At 34.0% G+C, this 18,694-nt stretch overlaps 1 protein-coding gene across 6 annotated transcripts in view; it reads right to left on the bottom strand.

Moving 5' to 3' along the window:
* Window positions 1–410: 410 nt before the first annotated feature.
* HEATR5A (HEAT repeat containing 5A) overlaps window positions 411–18,694 on the bottom strand; it is a 94,617-nt gene continuing 76,333 nt past the window's right edge. For all 6 annotated transcript variants that reach the window (XM_063090255.1, XM_063090253.1, XM_063090256.1 and 3 more), the window contains 10 exons: window positions 17,436–17,615; window positions 15,439–15,661; window positions 13,259–13,507; window positions 11,441–11,568; window positions 9,996–10,143; window positions 8,519–8,791; window positions 6,713–6,937; window positions 3,853–4,007; window positions 2,194–2,407; window positions 411–1,901 (listed from right to left, as the gene is read on the bottom strand). In XM_063090255.1, the coding sequence (XP_062946325.1) occupies window positions 1,594–1,901; window positions 2,194–2,407; window positions 3,853–4,007; window positions 6,713–6,937; window positions 8,519–8,791; window positions 9,996–10,143; window positions 11,441–11,568; window positions 13,259–13,507; window positions 15,439–15,661; window positions 17,436–17,615 (2,103 nt within the window). In that variant the 3' untranslated portion in view covers window positions 411–1,593. The remainder of the gene's footprint in view (window positions 1,902–2,193; window positions 2,408–3,852; window positions 4,008–6,712; window positions 6,938–8,518; window positions 8,792–9,995; window positions 10,144–11,440; window positions 11,569–13,258; window positions 13,508–15,438; window positions 15,662–17,435; window positions 17,616–18,694) is intronic.

The raw sequence follows: 18,694 nt of genomic DNA on the forward strand, positions 1-18,694 counted from the left end.
AGGAGAGGGCTGGCCTGTTCAGTTGGTTAGAGCAACACCAAGGTCAAGGGTTTGGATCCCAGTACTTACTGGCCCTTTCCTTTACAAGGAAGGCCCTTTCCTAACAAGGAAGTGTTAAGGAGAGTTACCAAAGGAGGTGACCAGTCCTAAAAGGAGTGGAAATCTGCCAGACAGAACAAGGGAGAGAAAAGGACTTTTTAGGTGAAGGGAACAATAAAAAATATACACTCAGTTCCTAGAGACATTTAAGAAGACAGAATTTAAACCATTGCAACGAATGTTCCAAAGAAAGGGCTCCTCTGAGAGAAAAGGCTAAGGGATCTTATTTACTCCATAGAATTGATCTTCTGAAATATGAGAGACTAACCCACCATCTTTTGTGGATAAAATAATTTAAAATACAACATTGATAAAGAAAATTAGCTTTATTTACGTAATTTAGAAAAACTGATTATAGTGTTAGAATTTGTCAAATGTTTTCATTCTGAAGAATTTACAAGAGTATTTATATACAAACATAATAAAATAGAGTAATCACATTGCTCTTGCTTGAGTCAAAGTGTTTTCTCAGTTCTGAACATGCCCCCATCACTCTGTTTTGTAATTTTTAACAGGGAAATGCTTTGTTTTAACATAGTGCTTGGTTCACACAGTACATTAAGATGGAAGGAGAGGTCAATGATCATGAACAGAGTTAAAAACATTTTCAACCAATATGACTTTATCATTAGATTTTTTCTATATTAAAATATGCTTCATGTTAAAAAAATGTACTCTTATTCATTGATGATCTAAATGTGTTGTACTAAATTTGGCATTTATATAAACCCATAATTGATCTAAATATAATATAGATATGAATCTATATTAAACTCATTGATATGTGTGCCACAAATGAAAATGAACAAAATTGTTAGGAATAGGGATAACAGAAAATTTGAGAAATAGTGAAGTGGAGATGCCCTATTGCATTTTAAAAGTGTAAAATTTCCATTTTCTGAACCCAATACAAACTAACCAAAAGATAGTGAAAAGTAATATTTATAGATATCAAATCTTATGTCACATTGTAGGGCTGTGATTAATTTGTACTATTACATGAGGAAATTCTAGACCAAGTTTCCTAAATAGCTTTCCAATCATTTATCTTGTTTCAGAAATCCAAGGAAGTTTAATACAGTTATTGAATAAGGCAGAATTTTACATTAGCAATTGGGATACAATATAAGTGCAGATAATTGATACTACAGTCAAATCTATATTTGTCACAGTTTTAAGTATGCCATTTGTGTATGGTCTTTTAGAAGAAATCCATTTCATTTTTAAAGCAGTGGATTGTTTAGCAAGTTTTCTTGAAATTCCTGGCAGGAATTCTGACGGCTCTGTGGTCTTCTTAAATGAAACAAAACAAAACAAACAAAACAGAACCTACAAAAAAATGTTTGCTGTCACTTTGAAAAGTCACAGCTATTTAAGTTAAAACAATCAACTAGACTTCCAAGTGCACTTGTGTCTAAAATGTCACTTTTGTCTCCAAAGAGAAGGAAGTGATCAAGTATTATATTAAGGTGCTTACATTTCCAAAAAATAACATCAGAGGAAATTTGTCTTTAATTGGATGCTTGAATTCTTTACAGGGTTCTTAGTATGTTTAGATGTTGGTATCCTGACTTTGACACTTTCCTGATTGCCCTTTATAGCAGCCTCAAGGCGTGCTTTCAGGGCTGGAGAAGAAGCCATTAAACTTTTAAAAACTGACGAATACTGAGGCCCAATCTGCATGAGATTTTGTAAAGCAAAGTCATGTAAACTTCTCATTATGGAAGTTGCTGATCCCACAGCATTCTCATCCAAAAGGAAGGAAATGAGGATGGGCAGAAGACAGGCCACCAGCTGAGAGCCTAGAAAGTAAACAAATGATCTAAGTTTAGGGACATAAATGTTCACTGTACAAGGCTACAAAAGTGCTTGATCTGTACACATTTTTCCCCACTTGGAGAAAACAATTCAATCTCATCTCTTAAATTACTACTAAATTATATTAATACCTGATATTAACATAATACCTGCCTTTCAATGAATTTTGAAATATAGATATAATGTGACCTACTGAATGTTTTACAATTTACGTAACACTGAAATTCTGATTTTGGAAAGATTCTGAATTAGTATGAATTTAGTGCTGATACTTACGGTGCTGTTCTTCAGCAACAGTAACCAGTGCTTCTAACACCTTTATGCCTTCTTGAAAGATCTGAAGCTCAGTAGTATCTTCAGGTTTTCTTTTGTCTATTTCCTGCAGTTTTTCCACAATAGAGGATGCTAAAGAGTAAATATATGGGTAGGAAACAGCTGGATTCGGATACTGAAAAATGGAGTGTAGGAGCTGATAGGTCTTGATTTGTACCTAATCAGGTAAGAGACAAGAATAATACAAAACTGTAAATTAAAAAAAAAAAGAGAGACCCCGAAAAAAAGTCCTGAGGACTCTCTGCAGCTAAAGAAGCAAAGACATTTAAATTTAGTTCTAATTTATCTTTCATTTTGGAAGTCCAAATGCAACAGGTATTCCATTTTGGATGCTAACACGATTGTGACAGTCTGGAGTGAACAAAGGCACAGGTACACAATAGGGAAGGATAACTATGAGTAGTTAATTTTTCTTCTTTTCTCTAGTTCCCATTTTCCCTCTCATGTCCCTCTCTATAATATAAAATAAAAACAACAAAAAAAAAATCAACAGAACATGCACAAAATTGAAAAATATTTTGGTGACTTCGGAAAATGTATTAGACAAAAATCACACATATTTGATGCTCTAATGTCATGGTCTGAAAGTTTTAAGGAACGATTTCTGAGCTATACTAATTGTCATCAGATATCAGAGCCACCACTTGGAAACTGCTACATAAAGCTCCTGCAGGCAGCAGGCAACAAATGGGACAGAAGGATAAAGAGAAATGACCATATATCAAATATACAAATCATCTTTTATTAAGTTAATTGTAATGGCATTTGAATGATTATTTTTTTCTGAGAGAAAATCTGGTTCCTATATCTTTCAGAGTAGATATATATATTTGTGATTATGGGCTACAAGCTCATTTTGTTGCACATAAAATAATACGAAATTAATCTTGCTAACAAGGGGCCATAAAGAAATGGGATCGACTTGTATGTACTATTTTTGGAATGGATCCCATTTTTCACAATCATATTATTGAAAGCATGTGCTGAAGTCTTCTTTTCCTGTTCTTTCCTAAAAAGGGAATCTATTATATACAGTTACAAAGTATCTTACAAAAGTCTCTTGTAAATTCTGAAGCTATATCGATTTTAAGATGCTCTCATTTCAAATTTAGTTTTTTTTTTTTTTTTTGTCGTTTTTTTCGTGACCGGCACTCAGCCAGTGAGTGCACCGGTCAGTCCTATATAGGATCCGAACCCGCGGCGGGAGCGTCGCCGCGCTGCCAGCGCAGCACTCTACCAAGTGCGCCACAGGCTCGGCCCTAAATTTAGTTTTTTAACATTTCCTCTCCCTCTCATTAACCTCTACTCTTTGGGCTGAAAGAACAAGACTATTATTATTTGGCTTTGTCACCACAAGAATAGAAATTAATCCCAGATCTATTCTTTTATTTTTTTTTGGCAGCTGGCTGATAAGGAGATCTGAACCCTTGACCTTGGGTGTTATAACACCGCTCTCTAACCAACAGAGGTAACCAGCCAGCCCAATCACAGACCTAAAAATAAAAAATTGTAGTTGATCCTTCTTGTTAGAGCCAACAAAATCACAAAGAAAAGTTCTGCAAAAGCCTATTTCTATAACAAATATCTCTTGAAGACACTTACCACAGGATCTTTTATCTCAAGAGTAGCCTTAAATTTCTCAATACAGCGCTTCTGAAGGCATGGGATGGTTGTTACTTCTGGACTGGTAGACAAAATAAATACTGTGACAGCAGTAAGTAGACTGACTTCGTCAAGTTCGTGGTATGTCCCATCGACTAAAGAGAAATGATCTATTAGAAACAGATCACTTTTACTGCTTTATATATCTATGTGAAGCTGTCTTTAGTTTGGTAGCAACAATTTCTTTTGTATACACAACAGATTTTAGACTTACTTTAAGAACCTGGCAAATGTTGTAGGTTTTAAGACATGCATTTATAAGTAATTCCAGGTCCAAGAATTATTAAAGTAATTATAATATTCAAAGGTAAAGACATCAGTAAATATATATGTACATTTACTAGAAATAGATATGCTAGCTGTGAGACAGACCTCTAACTCCTGTCTTCAGTTTTCTCATCTGTAAAATGGGAGTAACAACAGTATTCACACTGATAGGGTTATGAGGATTAAATGAGTTAATCCATGTAAAGCATTTAGAATAGCATGCTACACATAATGCTCAATATGTGTTAGCTATTATGTTACTAATTATTCTTACTGTACAACAATACCAAAATGCTTGGACAATTGTTTTTCTTTGTTAAGTTTAAAGTATTTTGATAATATATGTATCAAGTGAAAATACTTTAGCACTTTGTCTACACATACCCCTTCTCAATAGGAATGAAAAAACTGAAAACAGCTACATAGACTAACAATTTGGAGGAACTTCCTATTAAAAGTAATCTACCTTCATTTTTCAAAGTTATACTCTATTAAAAATTTGTAATAAACCTGCTTTGAAAAATCAATGTTAACTGAAAAGGAAAGGTGTGGCATATCTGACTTCTTAAATTGTTTAAGAATGGGTGGTTACTTATGAAAAAATGACATACATATTTAGTAGCTTGGCACATTCATTCAACAAATATTTAAGAAACACTGTGTGCCGGCCCTCTTTTTAGGCAGTGAGAATACAGTTTACAGAGAAGACATATACTATAAACCAGGAAGCAAATAAACAATTTAATTTCAACTAGCGACAAGGTCTATGCATATAAAAACTATATTAAAAAACCACAGAAAACAATCCAGGATACTCCATATTGTGTGGTCAGAGAAGGTCTTGAGATAATATCTGAGCTGACACTTGAGAGACACAGTAGCAATGAAAGCAAAACTTTATGAATGAGTGGGACTTATAAAAGACATCTGAATAATGTTAAGGTAAAATAGGTACGTGGTTAACATTTAAAGTAAACATGACAACACGGTTTAAGCACTTTATGTACGTTAAATATTTAATCATGCCAAACTCTCCATAATCTGGCCCCATGTTCCATCCAATTTACTTCATTTCTATTAATCACCATTCACCACTTACTCTCTTACTCTTCCCCACAAACCCACAGTCTCATCACTTTACTTGCTGTCTCTAAATGTACCACACTGTGAAGGTCTCCAGATTTTTGATCTAAGTGTTGTACCTAGAACACATTTCTATGATGTCCATGTGGAGAATGCTTTCTAATCCTTGAAGAAATGGATTCTTCTGAGAAGCCTTTCATGGTAGATATACACAGGCACACCACTGAGATGCTCCTTAACAGAGGATGCTGCCAAGCCATGGGGAGTGCTGGTCAGCCTCGGCTGCAGAGCTGCAGCCTGCAACCGAGGAACAGTGTGAAGGCCAGCACACTTCTGTCATATGTAAGACACTCTGATAGGCAATCTCACTCTGGAACTCCTGACAGGTTTGCTGAGATTTGCTGGGGAACTGCATTGCAGTTCTTTTGCCCAATTCTGCTTCCCCTTCTTCTGTTCACAGATGTTCTTCCTTAATAAACCTCTTGCTCCCCAAACTTTATCTTAGCATGTGTTTCCAGAGAACCCTTCTTGTGACACTCTGTCTGATTCACTCAAACAATGCTAATTCCTCTTTTTTTTTTTTTTTTTTTGCCAATTAGGACCCTTTTTATTGTAGTAGAAAAACAGCGATAATTGAAACATTATTTTTGCTTTTGGGAACTCCTTATGATATTAAATCAAACCCTACAGCACCTTATAGAAACTAGACTCCACTAGACTCCCAACTTTGGGCAAAGTGGGTGGTCAATAAATGCTGAATTTAATTAAAAACTTTTTAAACATAAAATCAAATATGGTGAACTGTGACATTTATAAACAGAACAAGGAAGGCAGAGATATGTCTAAAGACTTTTTACACTCACTATAACATACTGTTGAAAATAAAAACCACACAATAATAAGAAAAGAAAAAAACAAATTTCAATGGATATTGAAAACAATACTGCCAATCATTTAGTGACACATGCCAGGTAATAAGCGAGATGCTTTTCATATGTTACTGCTCTAACAGTTTCCTGCAACATAATATCCTTACTTTTTAATAAGAAAACTAAGGCTCAGAGAAAGTGGGTAACTTGTGTAGTCACTTAGCTAGTAAACACTAGAGTGATGAACCAGATTGGCTTTATATTTATTATGCATGGCTTATGCACCTTTCATAAACTGTGCATCTTAAAAAGTCCTGTCAGACATGGATCATACTACATTTTAAAATAAATGTACTATGTCAACATACAGGCTGCCAGCTACTTAATCACATTAACGGTTAAAGATGCTAAAATGAGAACACAGATATTTTCTATCTATTTTCTATAAATACATAGTAGTGGATATGGTCTCTTCTAGGTGGGACTGCCAAATACAATCCAGTAAATAGCTTATCCTCAAAAAACTGCTGCTGTACTTTTTAAAACAAACTGAACAACTGCTTCCAAACAGCCTTAATTACCTGGATCGCAACAGTCAAGAACTGTTGTTAAAGCACTTTGGAGAAGGTCAGTCCATGCAGCATGGCTCTTCTCTGCTCGGGCCATGGGAGAAGATAATATTCCTTTTAGAGCCTGTAGAGAAGCTGCAACCGTTGAAGATAACTGGCCCCCAGGTAACTTCACAGCAGTTTCTCTGAGGACCCCAATTGTGAGGTACAATATAGTAGGGAGAACTGAGATGCTTCCTGTAAGATATATTTTTTTAAACATGTGGATTTCAGCCTATTCTCATATATCTATGGTTCCTAAAAATAAGTCATCTATAAGTAAGACAATGTCAGAGATGTCTACCTTTTAAGATTTCTTATAAAGGATTATAACTGTTAAGGTAATTTTAGAAACTTTATTAAAATTTTTAATGTTGGATTAAATTTTGATAGCAATAATTGTAGATGTTATTTAAATTGTATCACTTAAAAAATAAATTGTATCACTTAGTATCATTATGCTTTTGCTGTCTTATTTTATTTGGTACTTGACAAATGAGTTTTTAATTCTTTTACTATGTTTAAAAATATATATAACCTAAAATTATACATTACATAAAGTTTATCATTTTAACCATTTTTAAGTATACAATCCAATGATATTAAGTACATTCACAATGTTGTACAACCATCACCACTATCCATTTGAATTAATTTTATATTAAACTATTTTCCAAGGCATTTGTGGAGATCCACTCAGTACAACATATTAAAAGTCTTCATGGCCACTAAGGAGTTGAAAAGTCAGTTATAAGTTTAAAATGAAAGCGAAGAAACTAAAATGGGCAATTTAATTTTCCCAGAGACTACTCAACGAGACTTATAGTGTATTTTTACCTCTAATCCTTTTCTAGTCACTTTTTCTGCCACTCTTGGTGTATGTGTGTGAGAACAAGGAGTACAGGTTTTAATTAAAAATGAAGCTTAAAGTCATGAGGCTAAAAATAAAATAGCATACAAATTGGTCTGGACACATTTAAGCAGAAATATGCTTACCAATTAAGAAGTATCTATTAAGTACTGAATACCTATTGTGTGCTAGATTTCAGAGTATAAAAAAATTATTTGGAAACAAGACGCGTACATCTGTTATATATTTACAATTTATACATAATAATCGATTACATGTAATGCCTCTATGTGACAAATAAAAGTAGAGATCTACATATAGAAATAACATGCATATACAGGATAAAACAAAACTCAATATGAGCTAGAGTGTTTTAAGGGAAGGCTTTACAGATGAGGTAGGCCTGTAGTTGAACTTTGAAAGAAGAAAAAGTTTAAAAAGCAGAGCACTTTAAACAGCATATACAATAGCACAGAACAAGGATACACATGAAGTCTCCTGGGTTTAGGATTTGCACAGAAGGAATCAGGAAAAAGGCAATGACTCAGCAGAGCTATATGGAGAGACTTAGATGCTATGTTAAAGGGTATGGACTCGATCCCAAACAGAACTGGATATAAGCACAATCATCTGTCATCACTGAGGTAGGAAAAGATCATTAGATATACTAAAAAAGCTCAAGAGATAATAACTGTCATTGACTGGTTTAAAATACTGTCAATCATTGAAGAGCATATCCATCTATAGTGCTTGCTGTCTCTATTCTGACTTTCAACCTTTTAGTAAAACAAATTGCTAGAATGTAATGCCCAAACATTTCAGTTAGCATTAATTTAATGAGAAAAAGATTAGCAACTAAGCTCCATTATATATTTAAAACCATTTTTCTCCTTCCAGGTCAATTAAAGCAATCCCATACTACAGCATACCTTCGGGGGAGCACACTGCAGGAAGTTCAGAGAGAATAACCAGTGCAGCTGAAACCAATCTACTTCCATCTTCTGATAGCATCTGTGGCTTTGTAGCTTTTACTCCTGGATTACCTGTCAATTTAGGATTTAGTTCTGGGAGTTGTCTAACTAGAATGCATACACACAATTCCAGTGTTGCAAAGACCAAAGACTTTCCAGGCACAAGTCCTCCTGTGTCCTTTCCCTCTCCAAACTCTGGCAGGGTCTCCTTTTCAGCGGCTCCATCATCAACTAAAAGACAGGAAGAATAGTGTTTATATAAATACTTTATTTGCTCTGCTTCTGGTAGATGGCAATTTAGTAAATTTCTGTTATAGGTAACACATTTAACGGCAAAAGTCTTACGTGTTACCACGACTGAAGGAGAAAGCAGTAAAAGTAGTTGTCTTCATCATGATGACTTTTTAAAAAAAAAAAACTGATTATACATATTCATGGGACACAGAGCTGACCATGGCATTTATTATGACTTCTTATTGCAATGGATAAAAAGAAATCCTTGTAACCCTGTCAGCCTTAAAATATTGCCCAGTTAACTCCTGCTTGCTGGCAAGAATGTAAACCTGGTAGCTGGAGCTCCAGCAGTGACCTTAGGTATTGATAGTGGCTGGGCAGAAAGACAGGAACCTAAGTCCCTGATGTCTTTAAGAAGCTACCATACCAGCCCTAGACTGCCTATCTCTGGACTTCTTTTAAGATGACAGAATAAATCCTTGGGTTTTTAAATCCACCGTTATATTGGGTTTTCTATTATACTATGTAGTCAAATGTAATCTTACACGATAAATTCACCAATACCATATGAGACTTATAAAACAAGTATTGTACAAACCTGTCATTAAAAAATTGTCAGTAGAGCAAACAGAAAGGACATTGTTGGGGGGGAGGGAGGAGAGGGAGGAGGGAGGGAGGTTTGGGTAAGGGGCAACAATAATCAACCACAATGTATATCGACAAAATAAAATTAAAAAAAAAAAAAATTGTCAGTAGTCTTTTAATGTACACTGATAAACACAGCTAAAGCAAACACTCTAGTAGTATAAGGGATTTTTTTTTCTCCCAAGTTCTGTTAAAATTCTCATTTTCCCAAAGAATAGTAATTTAGCTACTAGCAATATCCAAACTAACAGGCAGAGATAAATGAGAGGATTTAAAGTCATGCCTAGCCTGGAGGGGCTGGCCAGTTAGCTCAGTTGGTTAGAATGTGGTGCTGATAACACCAATGCCAAAGGTTTGGATCCCAGCACCAGCCAGTTGCTCCCCCAACCAAAAATAAATAAATAAACAAAAATAAGTAAATAAATAAAGCCATACCTAGCGATGTCTCATTTGTATGATACACAATAGATTATCAAAACTACATAGATACATTACATAATACTTTAAAAAATAATAATGCTATGTGACTAATTTAGCCTTAAGAGTTAATATCTACCTTCTGCACTTCGTCTTTTCTCCTTCACGTGTTCTTGAGCTGCATAGATAATCTGCCTTACCACTTCAAGTGAGGCCAATTGAATGGAAGGTGATTCTCTGGTCAGAATTACTCGATGTAGCACATTCAACAACTCGATACCCAAGTCCTATTATAGAAAACATGTAGTGGACACTGTATTGGAATTACACATTATTATTTTATTTTGGTAAAAAATACCAATGCTAAATGCCATGAAAAAATTCAGAACAAGAATATAACCAATTGCTCATAAAGAATAAAGGTGTTAGTATGATAAAGTTATGGAACATTTGCTCTACCCAAAACCAACTCCAGATTTTTTTTTGTCTCATCTTGTGGAAGATGGCACTAGGACAAAAGATCATTTTCACACAGATCCTAAACTGGGAAAACAGAAAAGAAAATTCCCAAAACAAGACGGAAAATTTGGCTAAAAGAATACAAGGACTGACATGTAGATTCCCAGATTTATATTAAGTTTTCTAGTAGTAATAAAGAATGAGGGAGAAGTATGACATGAAAAGTGGATGAAAGTTAATAAGCATAGAATGAATATCTCTCTAAAGAATAAAATACACTCAAGAAATTTTCCCTTCTCTTTTTTATTGGTTACTCTGGTTGTTTTCTTTCATCTTTGTAGAGTAAATCTGTCATTATAATACTTGTTTTAACACACAGAGAAAACAAGCACAAAGAGTTCAAGTCCAATCCAAGTCAGGTAGGAACCTGATTGATGCTTTAAACCTAACAAATGGTAGTGCTGACTGCTAAAATAATGGAGTCTATGTAGAGAGCAAATCATACTACTGTTTATCTTAACACCCAAGAGTCAATGATAACAAAATTAATATACTGGATAATATATGATGCCAAGAATGCCTGCACAGTGCACGCTTGCCCTTGAGAAAAGCAGTCAAAGGAAGTCTCCTTCGTATAGTAATCCTTTTACCACGGCCACAATTGGGTCAAATATTAGTGCTTGACTTCACCTATAGGCTAGTCAGCAGTGTCTTAAAAACGACCTGGAGGGAGAACTCAGCCAACAGGAATACTCTGTAAAGGACAGTAACACATGAACCAATTAGATTCTTCCTTGGGGAAATGGAATATAAGATATATACTTATACAAAGAGTAGGGTACACAGCAGCAGAAAGAGACAAAGAATGCATGCTACATGTAACTTGTGGCTGCTGATCTGGACAATGCAATATAGAATCTTCCTATTACCACAGAAAGTGGCAGAATCAAAGGCATGATTGCTCCTGGGTCACCACATATGCTGATGACATTTCAGAACCAAGGCCTACCTGTGCAGCGGTTTAGTTTTCTTTTTACTTCTATGTTCACTTTCTGTTTGCTATAGTAATCTGAACATGTTTGTTTCTTAAAATCTACAGAAGGCTGACAAAAACCAAGAAATCACCTGATCACTGCCAATTTTAGATCTGGGCAAAGGAACATCTAGAAGGGCCTGTAATGCATGTAAACAAGCAGTAATGCTTTCCATGGTTGCATCTGAGCGTAAGGAACATAGAAATTCCACACTGATTCCTGTGGAAAGCAAAAGAGAAGGATGCTTCTTTGAGATTCTTAGCTTATGAAGTTAAATAATCTATTTTGATATTATATACAAGTAAACTTAGCAAAAAGGTAATGAAAATTAAATCACAATGATTTTAATTTTTAATTAAGTGAAGAGGCAAGTCCCTTAAAAGTTTGTTTTTATCTACACATACAACAAGAATAGTTTCAACTAGGCTTGTGCACTATTGCTCAGTTGCTACGAAATAGTTCAAAGACGCAAAAATTACAATGAAATTATACCAGAGAACTTAACATGTACAGTTTCATAACTTTAATTTCATTGAAATTTATTCAGTGATTATCATGTATCAGGCACTGTGCTTTATACATATAATTTTTTTTAAAACTTATGTCATACTTTTATTTTTATTTTTTTACACAATGTATTTGATTTTCATGTCCCTTTACCAATTCCTCCTTTCTCCCCCTCCCTCTTATACATATAATTTTATTAACTTCTCATAATACCTGATGACGTAGATACTATTATTACCACTCATTTTGAGACAGGGAGCTTACGTAATTTATCTATTAATTTAAATTTTTATTTTTAATTGACAAATAGTAATTGTGAGCTTGAGTAATTTAATTTGTTCAAGGTCAGCCAGAATTTAAACTCAGGTAGTTGAACTGAACAGCTTAAGCTTGTGACAACTCTGCAATCCTTCATTCTATAAAAGTTTGTTTTTAAAAAGCTCTCATCCTAAAGCAACTGGAAACAAATTCTTAATATGCTCAAGGATATAGAAATCTGGTGATGTCTGGCCTGGGAATGAATAATAATAGAAGTTCTATGACCACAAATTTTATTTGATTTACCATTTACAACCCTCAAATTTCATTTAATCAATAACTTCTTTATGGGTAATGATCTTACAGTTTATTTCCTTAGAACTAGGTTAAACATATATAAAAAATTATTTTATTTATTCTAGAAGTCCACTGTGTTATCATAGAAAGATATCTCATTTTAAAAATGAAATTCCAGGAAAGCTAAAAAAATGGGTTAAAAATCATAAATCTAAAAATCTAATTAATCTCTGACCTTTAATACTTGCCTACAAATCTGTGCCGTTGAACATACTTTCTTGAACCTTGCAATCTTTGAGAATAAAGGGGAAAATCCCTCAGCATACAGATATATTTTTATACATATACCAAGAAATTCAGAACATTTGCAGACACTACATGGATGTTTTAAAAATCATGTGGTAGGCTGGCCATTTAGCTCAGTTGGTTAGAGTGCAGTGTTGTAACACCAAGGTCAAGGGTTCTGATCCCCATACTGGCCAGTGCCAAAAACAAACCAAAAAAAACCCAAACCAAAAAATAAAAAAAATGAAAAAGGAATAAAAATCATGTGTAAAGAACTGGGCTTCTCCTACAGTCTCTATAATTTATTTGACTTGATGATGAAACCAACTTGTAACAGGATTCTAGACTTAATATAATAAAATTTGTAGTTTTATAAAATATGTACAAGTTTACCCAGTTATATACAGGCTACACTTAACACCTAACAAAGCATGAGGTGATAGCCACCAAGAGGAGACAGACAGTGAAACACAATTCAAGAATAACCTGCATTGGCCAGCCACCTAAAAGAAAAAGAGAAAAACCCCTGTAGGGCTGTAAGTTTGTAAGCTCTTTTACTGACCTAAAATAAGATGGAATCTATCAGTGTAGACATCCTCGGGGGACTTTACTGTCACCCCAGATGACGAACCCTGACACATGGAAGTTGGTGTTACAGGCCTTGAGAGATTAGATGCTCCTTCATCTGGGTCAGCAACAACAAAGCCCGTGCTTGTAAGCCACAATGCGGTAGCATGCAGGATAAGTGCCCAGGAGTTGTAATAATGTAATTTTGCATTTTCACTAGTCTCTGCTGTGTAGAAAGCACCACCTACCAAAAAATAGGAAGTAAACAGTTTCAGGAGGAATAAGAGATTGGCTTCCAGTACATTTTCTCTTTTCTCTGTTACAAGATACAGATTATTTCCATTACTCTGAAAATTCTCTTGTATTCCTTTTCAGTTCCCTACACCCCCAAACAAGTACTTTCTGATTTTTATCAGCACAGATTAGTTTTGCCTATTCTTGGACTTCATATAAATGAAATCATATATACAGTATGTACTGGTTTGTGACTAACTTTTATTTATTTTTCCTAACAATGTTTTTAGAGATTCATTCATGCTGCTATGTTATCAATATTTTGTTATTGATGTTTTTATTTCCCCTGGGAGTACAACTGTTGGGTTATAAGGCTGATTTACCATTAACTTTAAAAGAAATCTGCAGGCTAATTCTTAACATTTTATAATTTGATCATAAAATATTTCTTTTTTTTTTTTAATATTTCTAATTTATTTTTTGTTGTTGTTGTTGGTTTTTCGTGACAGGCACTCAGCCAGTGAGTGCACCGGTCATTCCTATATAGGATCCGAACCCGCGGCGGGAGCGTCGTGGCGCTCCCAGCGCCGCACTCTACCGAGTGTGCCACAGGCTCGGCCCAATCATAAAATATTTCAAAACAAAATATGTATATAGGTATGCTTTAAATAAATACCAGGAACGATTTAACCACTTCCAAGACTGACATAAACATTCTGCCTCATTTTCTTAAATCTCTTACTTTTCTCCTTAAAAAAGACTTTGTTACACCAGTAATACTTGCTCCTCCTTCAACAACCACTTTACTCAAGTCAGTGTGAATCACTCCTAAGTATGGTCTTATACTTTCACAATAATGTATATATTCATAAATTATATACTATTATTTTTTGTGTTTAAAAGTTTACTTAAAAGTCATCATACTGTAGGCATCCTTTTTGAACTTGCTTTTTCCACCTATGTTTTTGAGATTTACTTATATTGATATGTCTGTCATTCATTTTGCTGTTAGACTGTTAATAAATCAGTTTATTTCCATTTTGTTTCCATTTTTATACTATTGAAAAGTATAATAAACACTCTAAAATTCATATCAAAAAGTAAAGAACGAAAAATAGCTAAGACATTTTGGAATAACAAAGAAGTTTAAGAGTGGCTACCCAATATCCAACCCATAAAATGCAGTATTAGTAACTGACTATACAATTAGATCCCTATTCCCATTCCACACATACAAAATAAATTCCATTTCAACTAAAGTTTAAAATGTAAAAGGCAAAGCTGTAAAGCTTACAGATTTTTATGATCTTAAGTAAAAAATGACTCAGGTAATACACAAAAACACAAACCATAAATGACTGATTATATTAATTTTAAAAACATAAAAGAAAGGACAAGCTACAGATTGGGAAAAAATATCTGTAAGATATACAACCATAAAGGAAGAGCACTAAATAATAGACAAAAAGGATTAATGAATCAATAAGAAAATGACAAACACCAAACAGCAAATGGACAAAGATTATGATTAGGTTATTTATGGAAGAAGTAATTAAGCCCATAAATCAAAAAAGATGTTCGATCAAGGAAATTAAACAATGAAATACTACTCCATCAGATTAGCAAAAATTATTAAGTATGAAGATACATCATGTTGGGAAGGTATAAAGAAACAGACATGTTGCTGGTGGGCGTATAAATTGTTATAACTACTTTGGAGAGTAAGTTGGCAGTATCTTGTACATAAGATATGTGTATGCCTTATGACCTCGTGAATCAACTTCTTAGTGTCTATCCTGAAGCAACTCTTGCATGCTTATTCTGTGAATGAAAATTATTTTGGGGAAAATGTTTCAGATAAACATTACCTGCTATTGTACAAGTTTTGAAAATATAAGTTACTGTCACTGTAGGAATTATTTAAGTGTTTTATCTCCTTACCTTCAACAGGAAGTTGGGAGGCATATTCTGAAGGCAAAGTTAAGAGAGCAAAATCCTGAAGTGCAGCTAGCCAGAGTCTGCTCAGTGTGCCAAGATCTGCGTAGACTAAGTCAAGCAAACCATCTGTTGGATGTGACCCATTTCTGACACTTTCTTCTAAACAGGTGGTAGTCTTCAAAGATTGTTTATGATTTTTATGTTTTTGTACAGCAATTATGTAGACCTGTTGAAGGTTAATTCATAAATAGGAAAATCTTTTATATGCTGAAAAAGTGCCATAATAATTTTTATATCTTCCTGAAAAGGCAGACTTATCTTTGAGCATATTGGACTTGAAATGCATTGTGATATCAAGAAGGCATACATGTGTAACCACGTGCACAAAACTGGGGTAGAGAGATCCGAAAATACTATCTTCAGTGAGATACATTAGAGATAACAAATACCTGGTAAATATGCTGCCACTTTGTACATTTAGATCCATGACAGCTATAAATAATTGATCATAGCACTCTTTCTCACTAAATCTGGTTATAATCTAATAATCCATCTCAATATATGGCTCCAGGCAGCCGTCTCTGAACTGAAAATATATTCATTCAAACTTACCACTAAATCACTACAAATAGTTTACATAAATATGTAATGGACTACAGAATGTTAAAATATTCAACATAGTACATAACATGCACTATCTCTATAACCACAATTCTAAAATCCAAAAAGCTCTGAAAAATTTAAGTTTGTGTCAAACTAATCTGGTGGCAAAACTAACTTTGCATGTGAGGCTGTTTATAATCTCTATACAACACAGTATGAATATTCAAACATTTTACTATAGATACATTAATGTGTTTGAGTACAGATTCTAAGGTATCGCTCCAGACTTCCTAGATGGATACATGGAATATGTACTGTATTACTTTCCTAAAATCCCTAAAATCCTGAATTCCAAATATGATCACATCTTGCTCCAAGGATTTTTAGATAAGGGACTACAGACCTCAATTACAAAGAATATGTTGGTCAGTCATTATCTTTACTGAGGAAAGAACAGGAGAAGGCAATGGGCTTAAGCAAAAGCGCAGAGATTTAAATTATTAAAAATAATACCATGTGAGCAGAAAATTATTTGTAAAATAGGTTACAGAATTAGTTTACTCTAGTTAAAGCATGTTTAAAAGCATAAGGAGTTGATTCTTTAAACCATAAAGAGTTAAAGATAATTGGATCTAGTTTATTAAATCTAGGCCAAACTACTTCCTAACTGAGGTTTGCTAACCCTAAGTAATGATAAAAATAGATATTCTACATCCTTCAGGTTTAAAATAGCTCCACTAGAGGAAACCCTTTTCGTACATGTTGGTTAATTTTCTCAGTTGTAATCTGAGACTATATACCTTCGTTAAAATGACAGATGAACCAAGATTGGCCTTGTTTGATAACTGCAGAAGCTGGGTGATGGGTATATGTGAATTCATCAAACTATTCTACTTTTGCATACGCTCAAACATTTCCATAGTAAACTTAAAAATAATATAATTTTCTCCTGTTTTGGAAAGTAAACACAGAAAAGTTAAGCATTTTACTATAAGATTTCTTTATTCTTGGAAAAGAAAATGACTTTAATATTCAAAAGTCATTCAATGAAAGAGCATTAAAAAAACATTAAAGTACGTGTTACAGAGTTGATAGAACATACAAGCAGACCCACATTTCCAATATTTCAGATTTCAATAAAAATTAATTTTCATTGGTTATTATAAAGTCTCTCTGGCTCATAACTCTTCCTGCTTACAGAAGTAGATAACAGACAGTGGAGGACTTTTTAGAATGCTTGATTAACATGTCAATTAACATATAAATACCAGGTTGGAAGTCTTTTGTTTACCTTAAAAATAGACTTACTTGTATTTTAAACAGTTAATTTCAGTTTATACCCTAAGGTGTTTATTAACAATTTCCAAAATTCCAGTTATAAATAAAGAAGTACCAACCTCTGCCCAGGCTTTTAGCACAGCTAAGATCTCCATGGTAGAAGCACTTTCATTATACAGGTGACTTAGAGCTTCTTTTCCAGCCTGTATTTTTGTTAATGATGAAACAAGCAACTGATGAATTCTTCGGAGATCATTAAGGTCACTTACAACTCCACTTGCTATCCAGGCACTACAAACCTGGTTTTTAAGGAAATCAAAAGTTATATTTAAGAATTTTAAATATCTACTTGTGAGATCAGCAGAGTTCACCCACATCTCAGGAATTTAGTCACCAACACCATCTTGCTATCAAAAAACCCAATGGAATGTGGCTGACAGTGACAGTCGGAAATCAGCATTTCAAAAGAGAATGAAGTCTAAGGTTGAAACAAGGAAACCAGTGCTACTAAGTATATAAATTGAAGAATTTTCAGTGTTATTAATACAGAGAAATGAAGCCATGAAATTATAACCATAAATGTTTGGATTAATATTTGAATTAAATTTCTAATCTTGACTATTTCATCTCATTATTTTAAAACCAGAGATTGTGTGGTTAACTAATGCAACTTAAAAGATAAAGCACTTAACATTTAAAGCCCCCATGAAGATTTTGGATCTTCTGAAGATGATATATTTTTAATTTTAAAAACAAAACATCACTAATAATTCAGCAACGCAGAAAATTTACTTAATTATCAGGGGCTGTCTATGGTTTTTCCAAGTGTTATATTTCTCTTTTTCTATGGAAAATTTATTTTTTTCTCCTCTGTGAATTTATTTAGTTCTTGTCTCATTTCACAAAAGATTTCCAGTTGCTTACATCAAGAACATATAATAAATTGATGATAAATTAGAAACTCAGTATAACATTAACATAGTTCTCTGAATATTGAAAGCACTCAAATACCTCTTTTTTTTTTTGTCTATTTCGTGACCGGTACTCAGCCAGTGAGTGCACCGGCCATTCCTATATAGGATCCGAACCCGCGGTGGGAGCGTCGCTGCCGCACTCTCCCGAGTGTGCCACGGGCTTGGCCCGCACTCAAATATATCTTATATACACTGAATAAAGGTCAGTTGAAAGAACTGACTTAAAATTATATTTTCCATTATATTTACAATTAATTTATTCATGCCAGTCCTGCTCTTAATTACTTCAGTTCATCAGGGCTGGATAGTGTTTGACAACCCAACCCAAGAAAAGCAACTGTTTAAAATTGTATATTAGGGTTGGCCAATCAGCTCAGTTGGTTAGAGTGATGTGTTGTGTTAGG

The sequence above is a fragment of the Cynocephalus volans genome, chromosome 3 (genome assembly GCF_027409185.1).
Source record: "Cynocephalus volans isolate mCynVol1 chromosome 3, mCynVol1.pri, whole genome shotgun sequence".
NCBI classification, from domain to species: domain Eukaryota; kingdom Metazoa; phylum Chordata; class Mammalia; order Dermoptera; family Cynocephalidae; genus Cynocephalus; species Cynocephalus volans.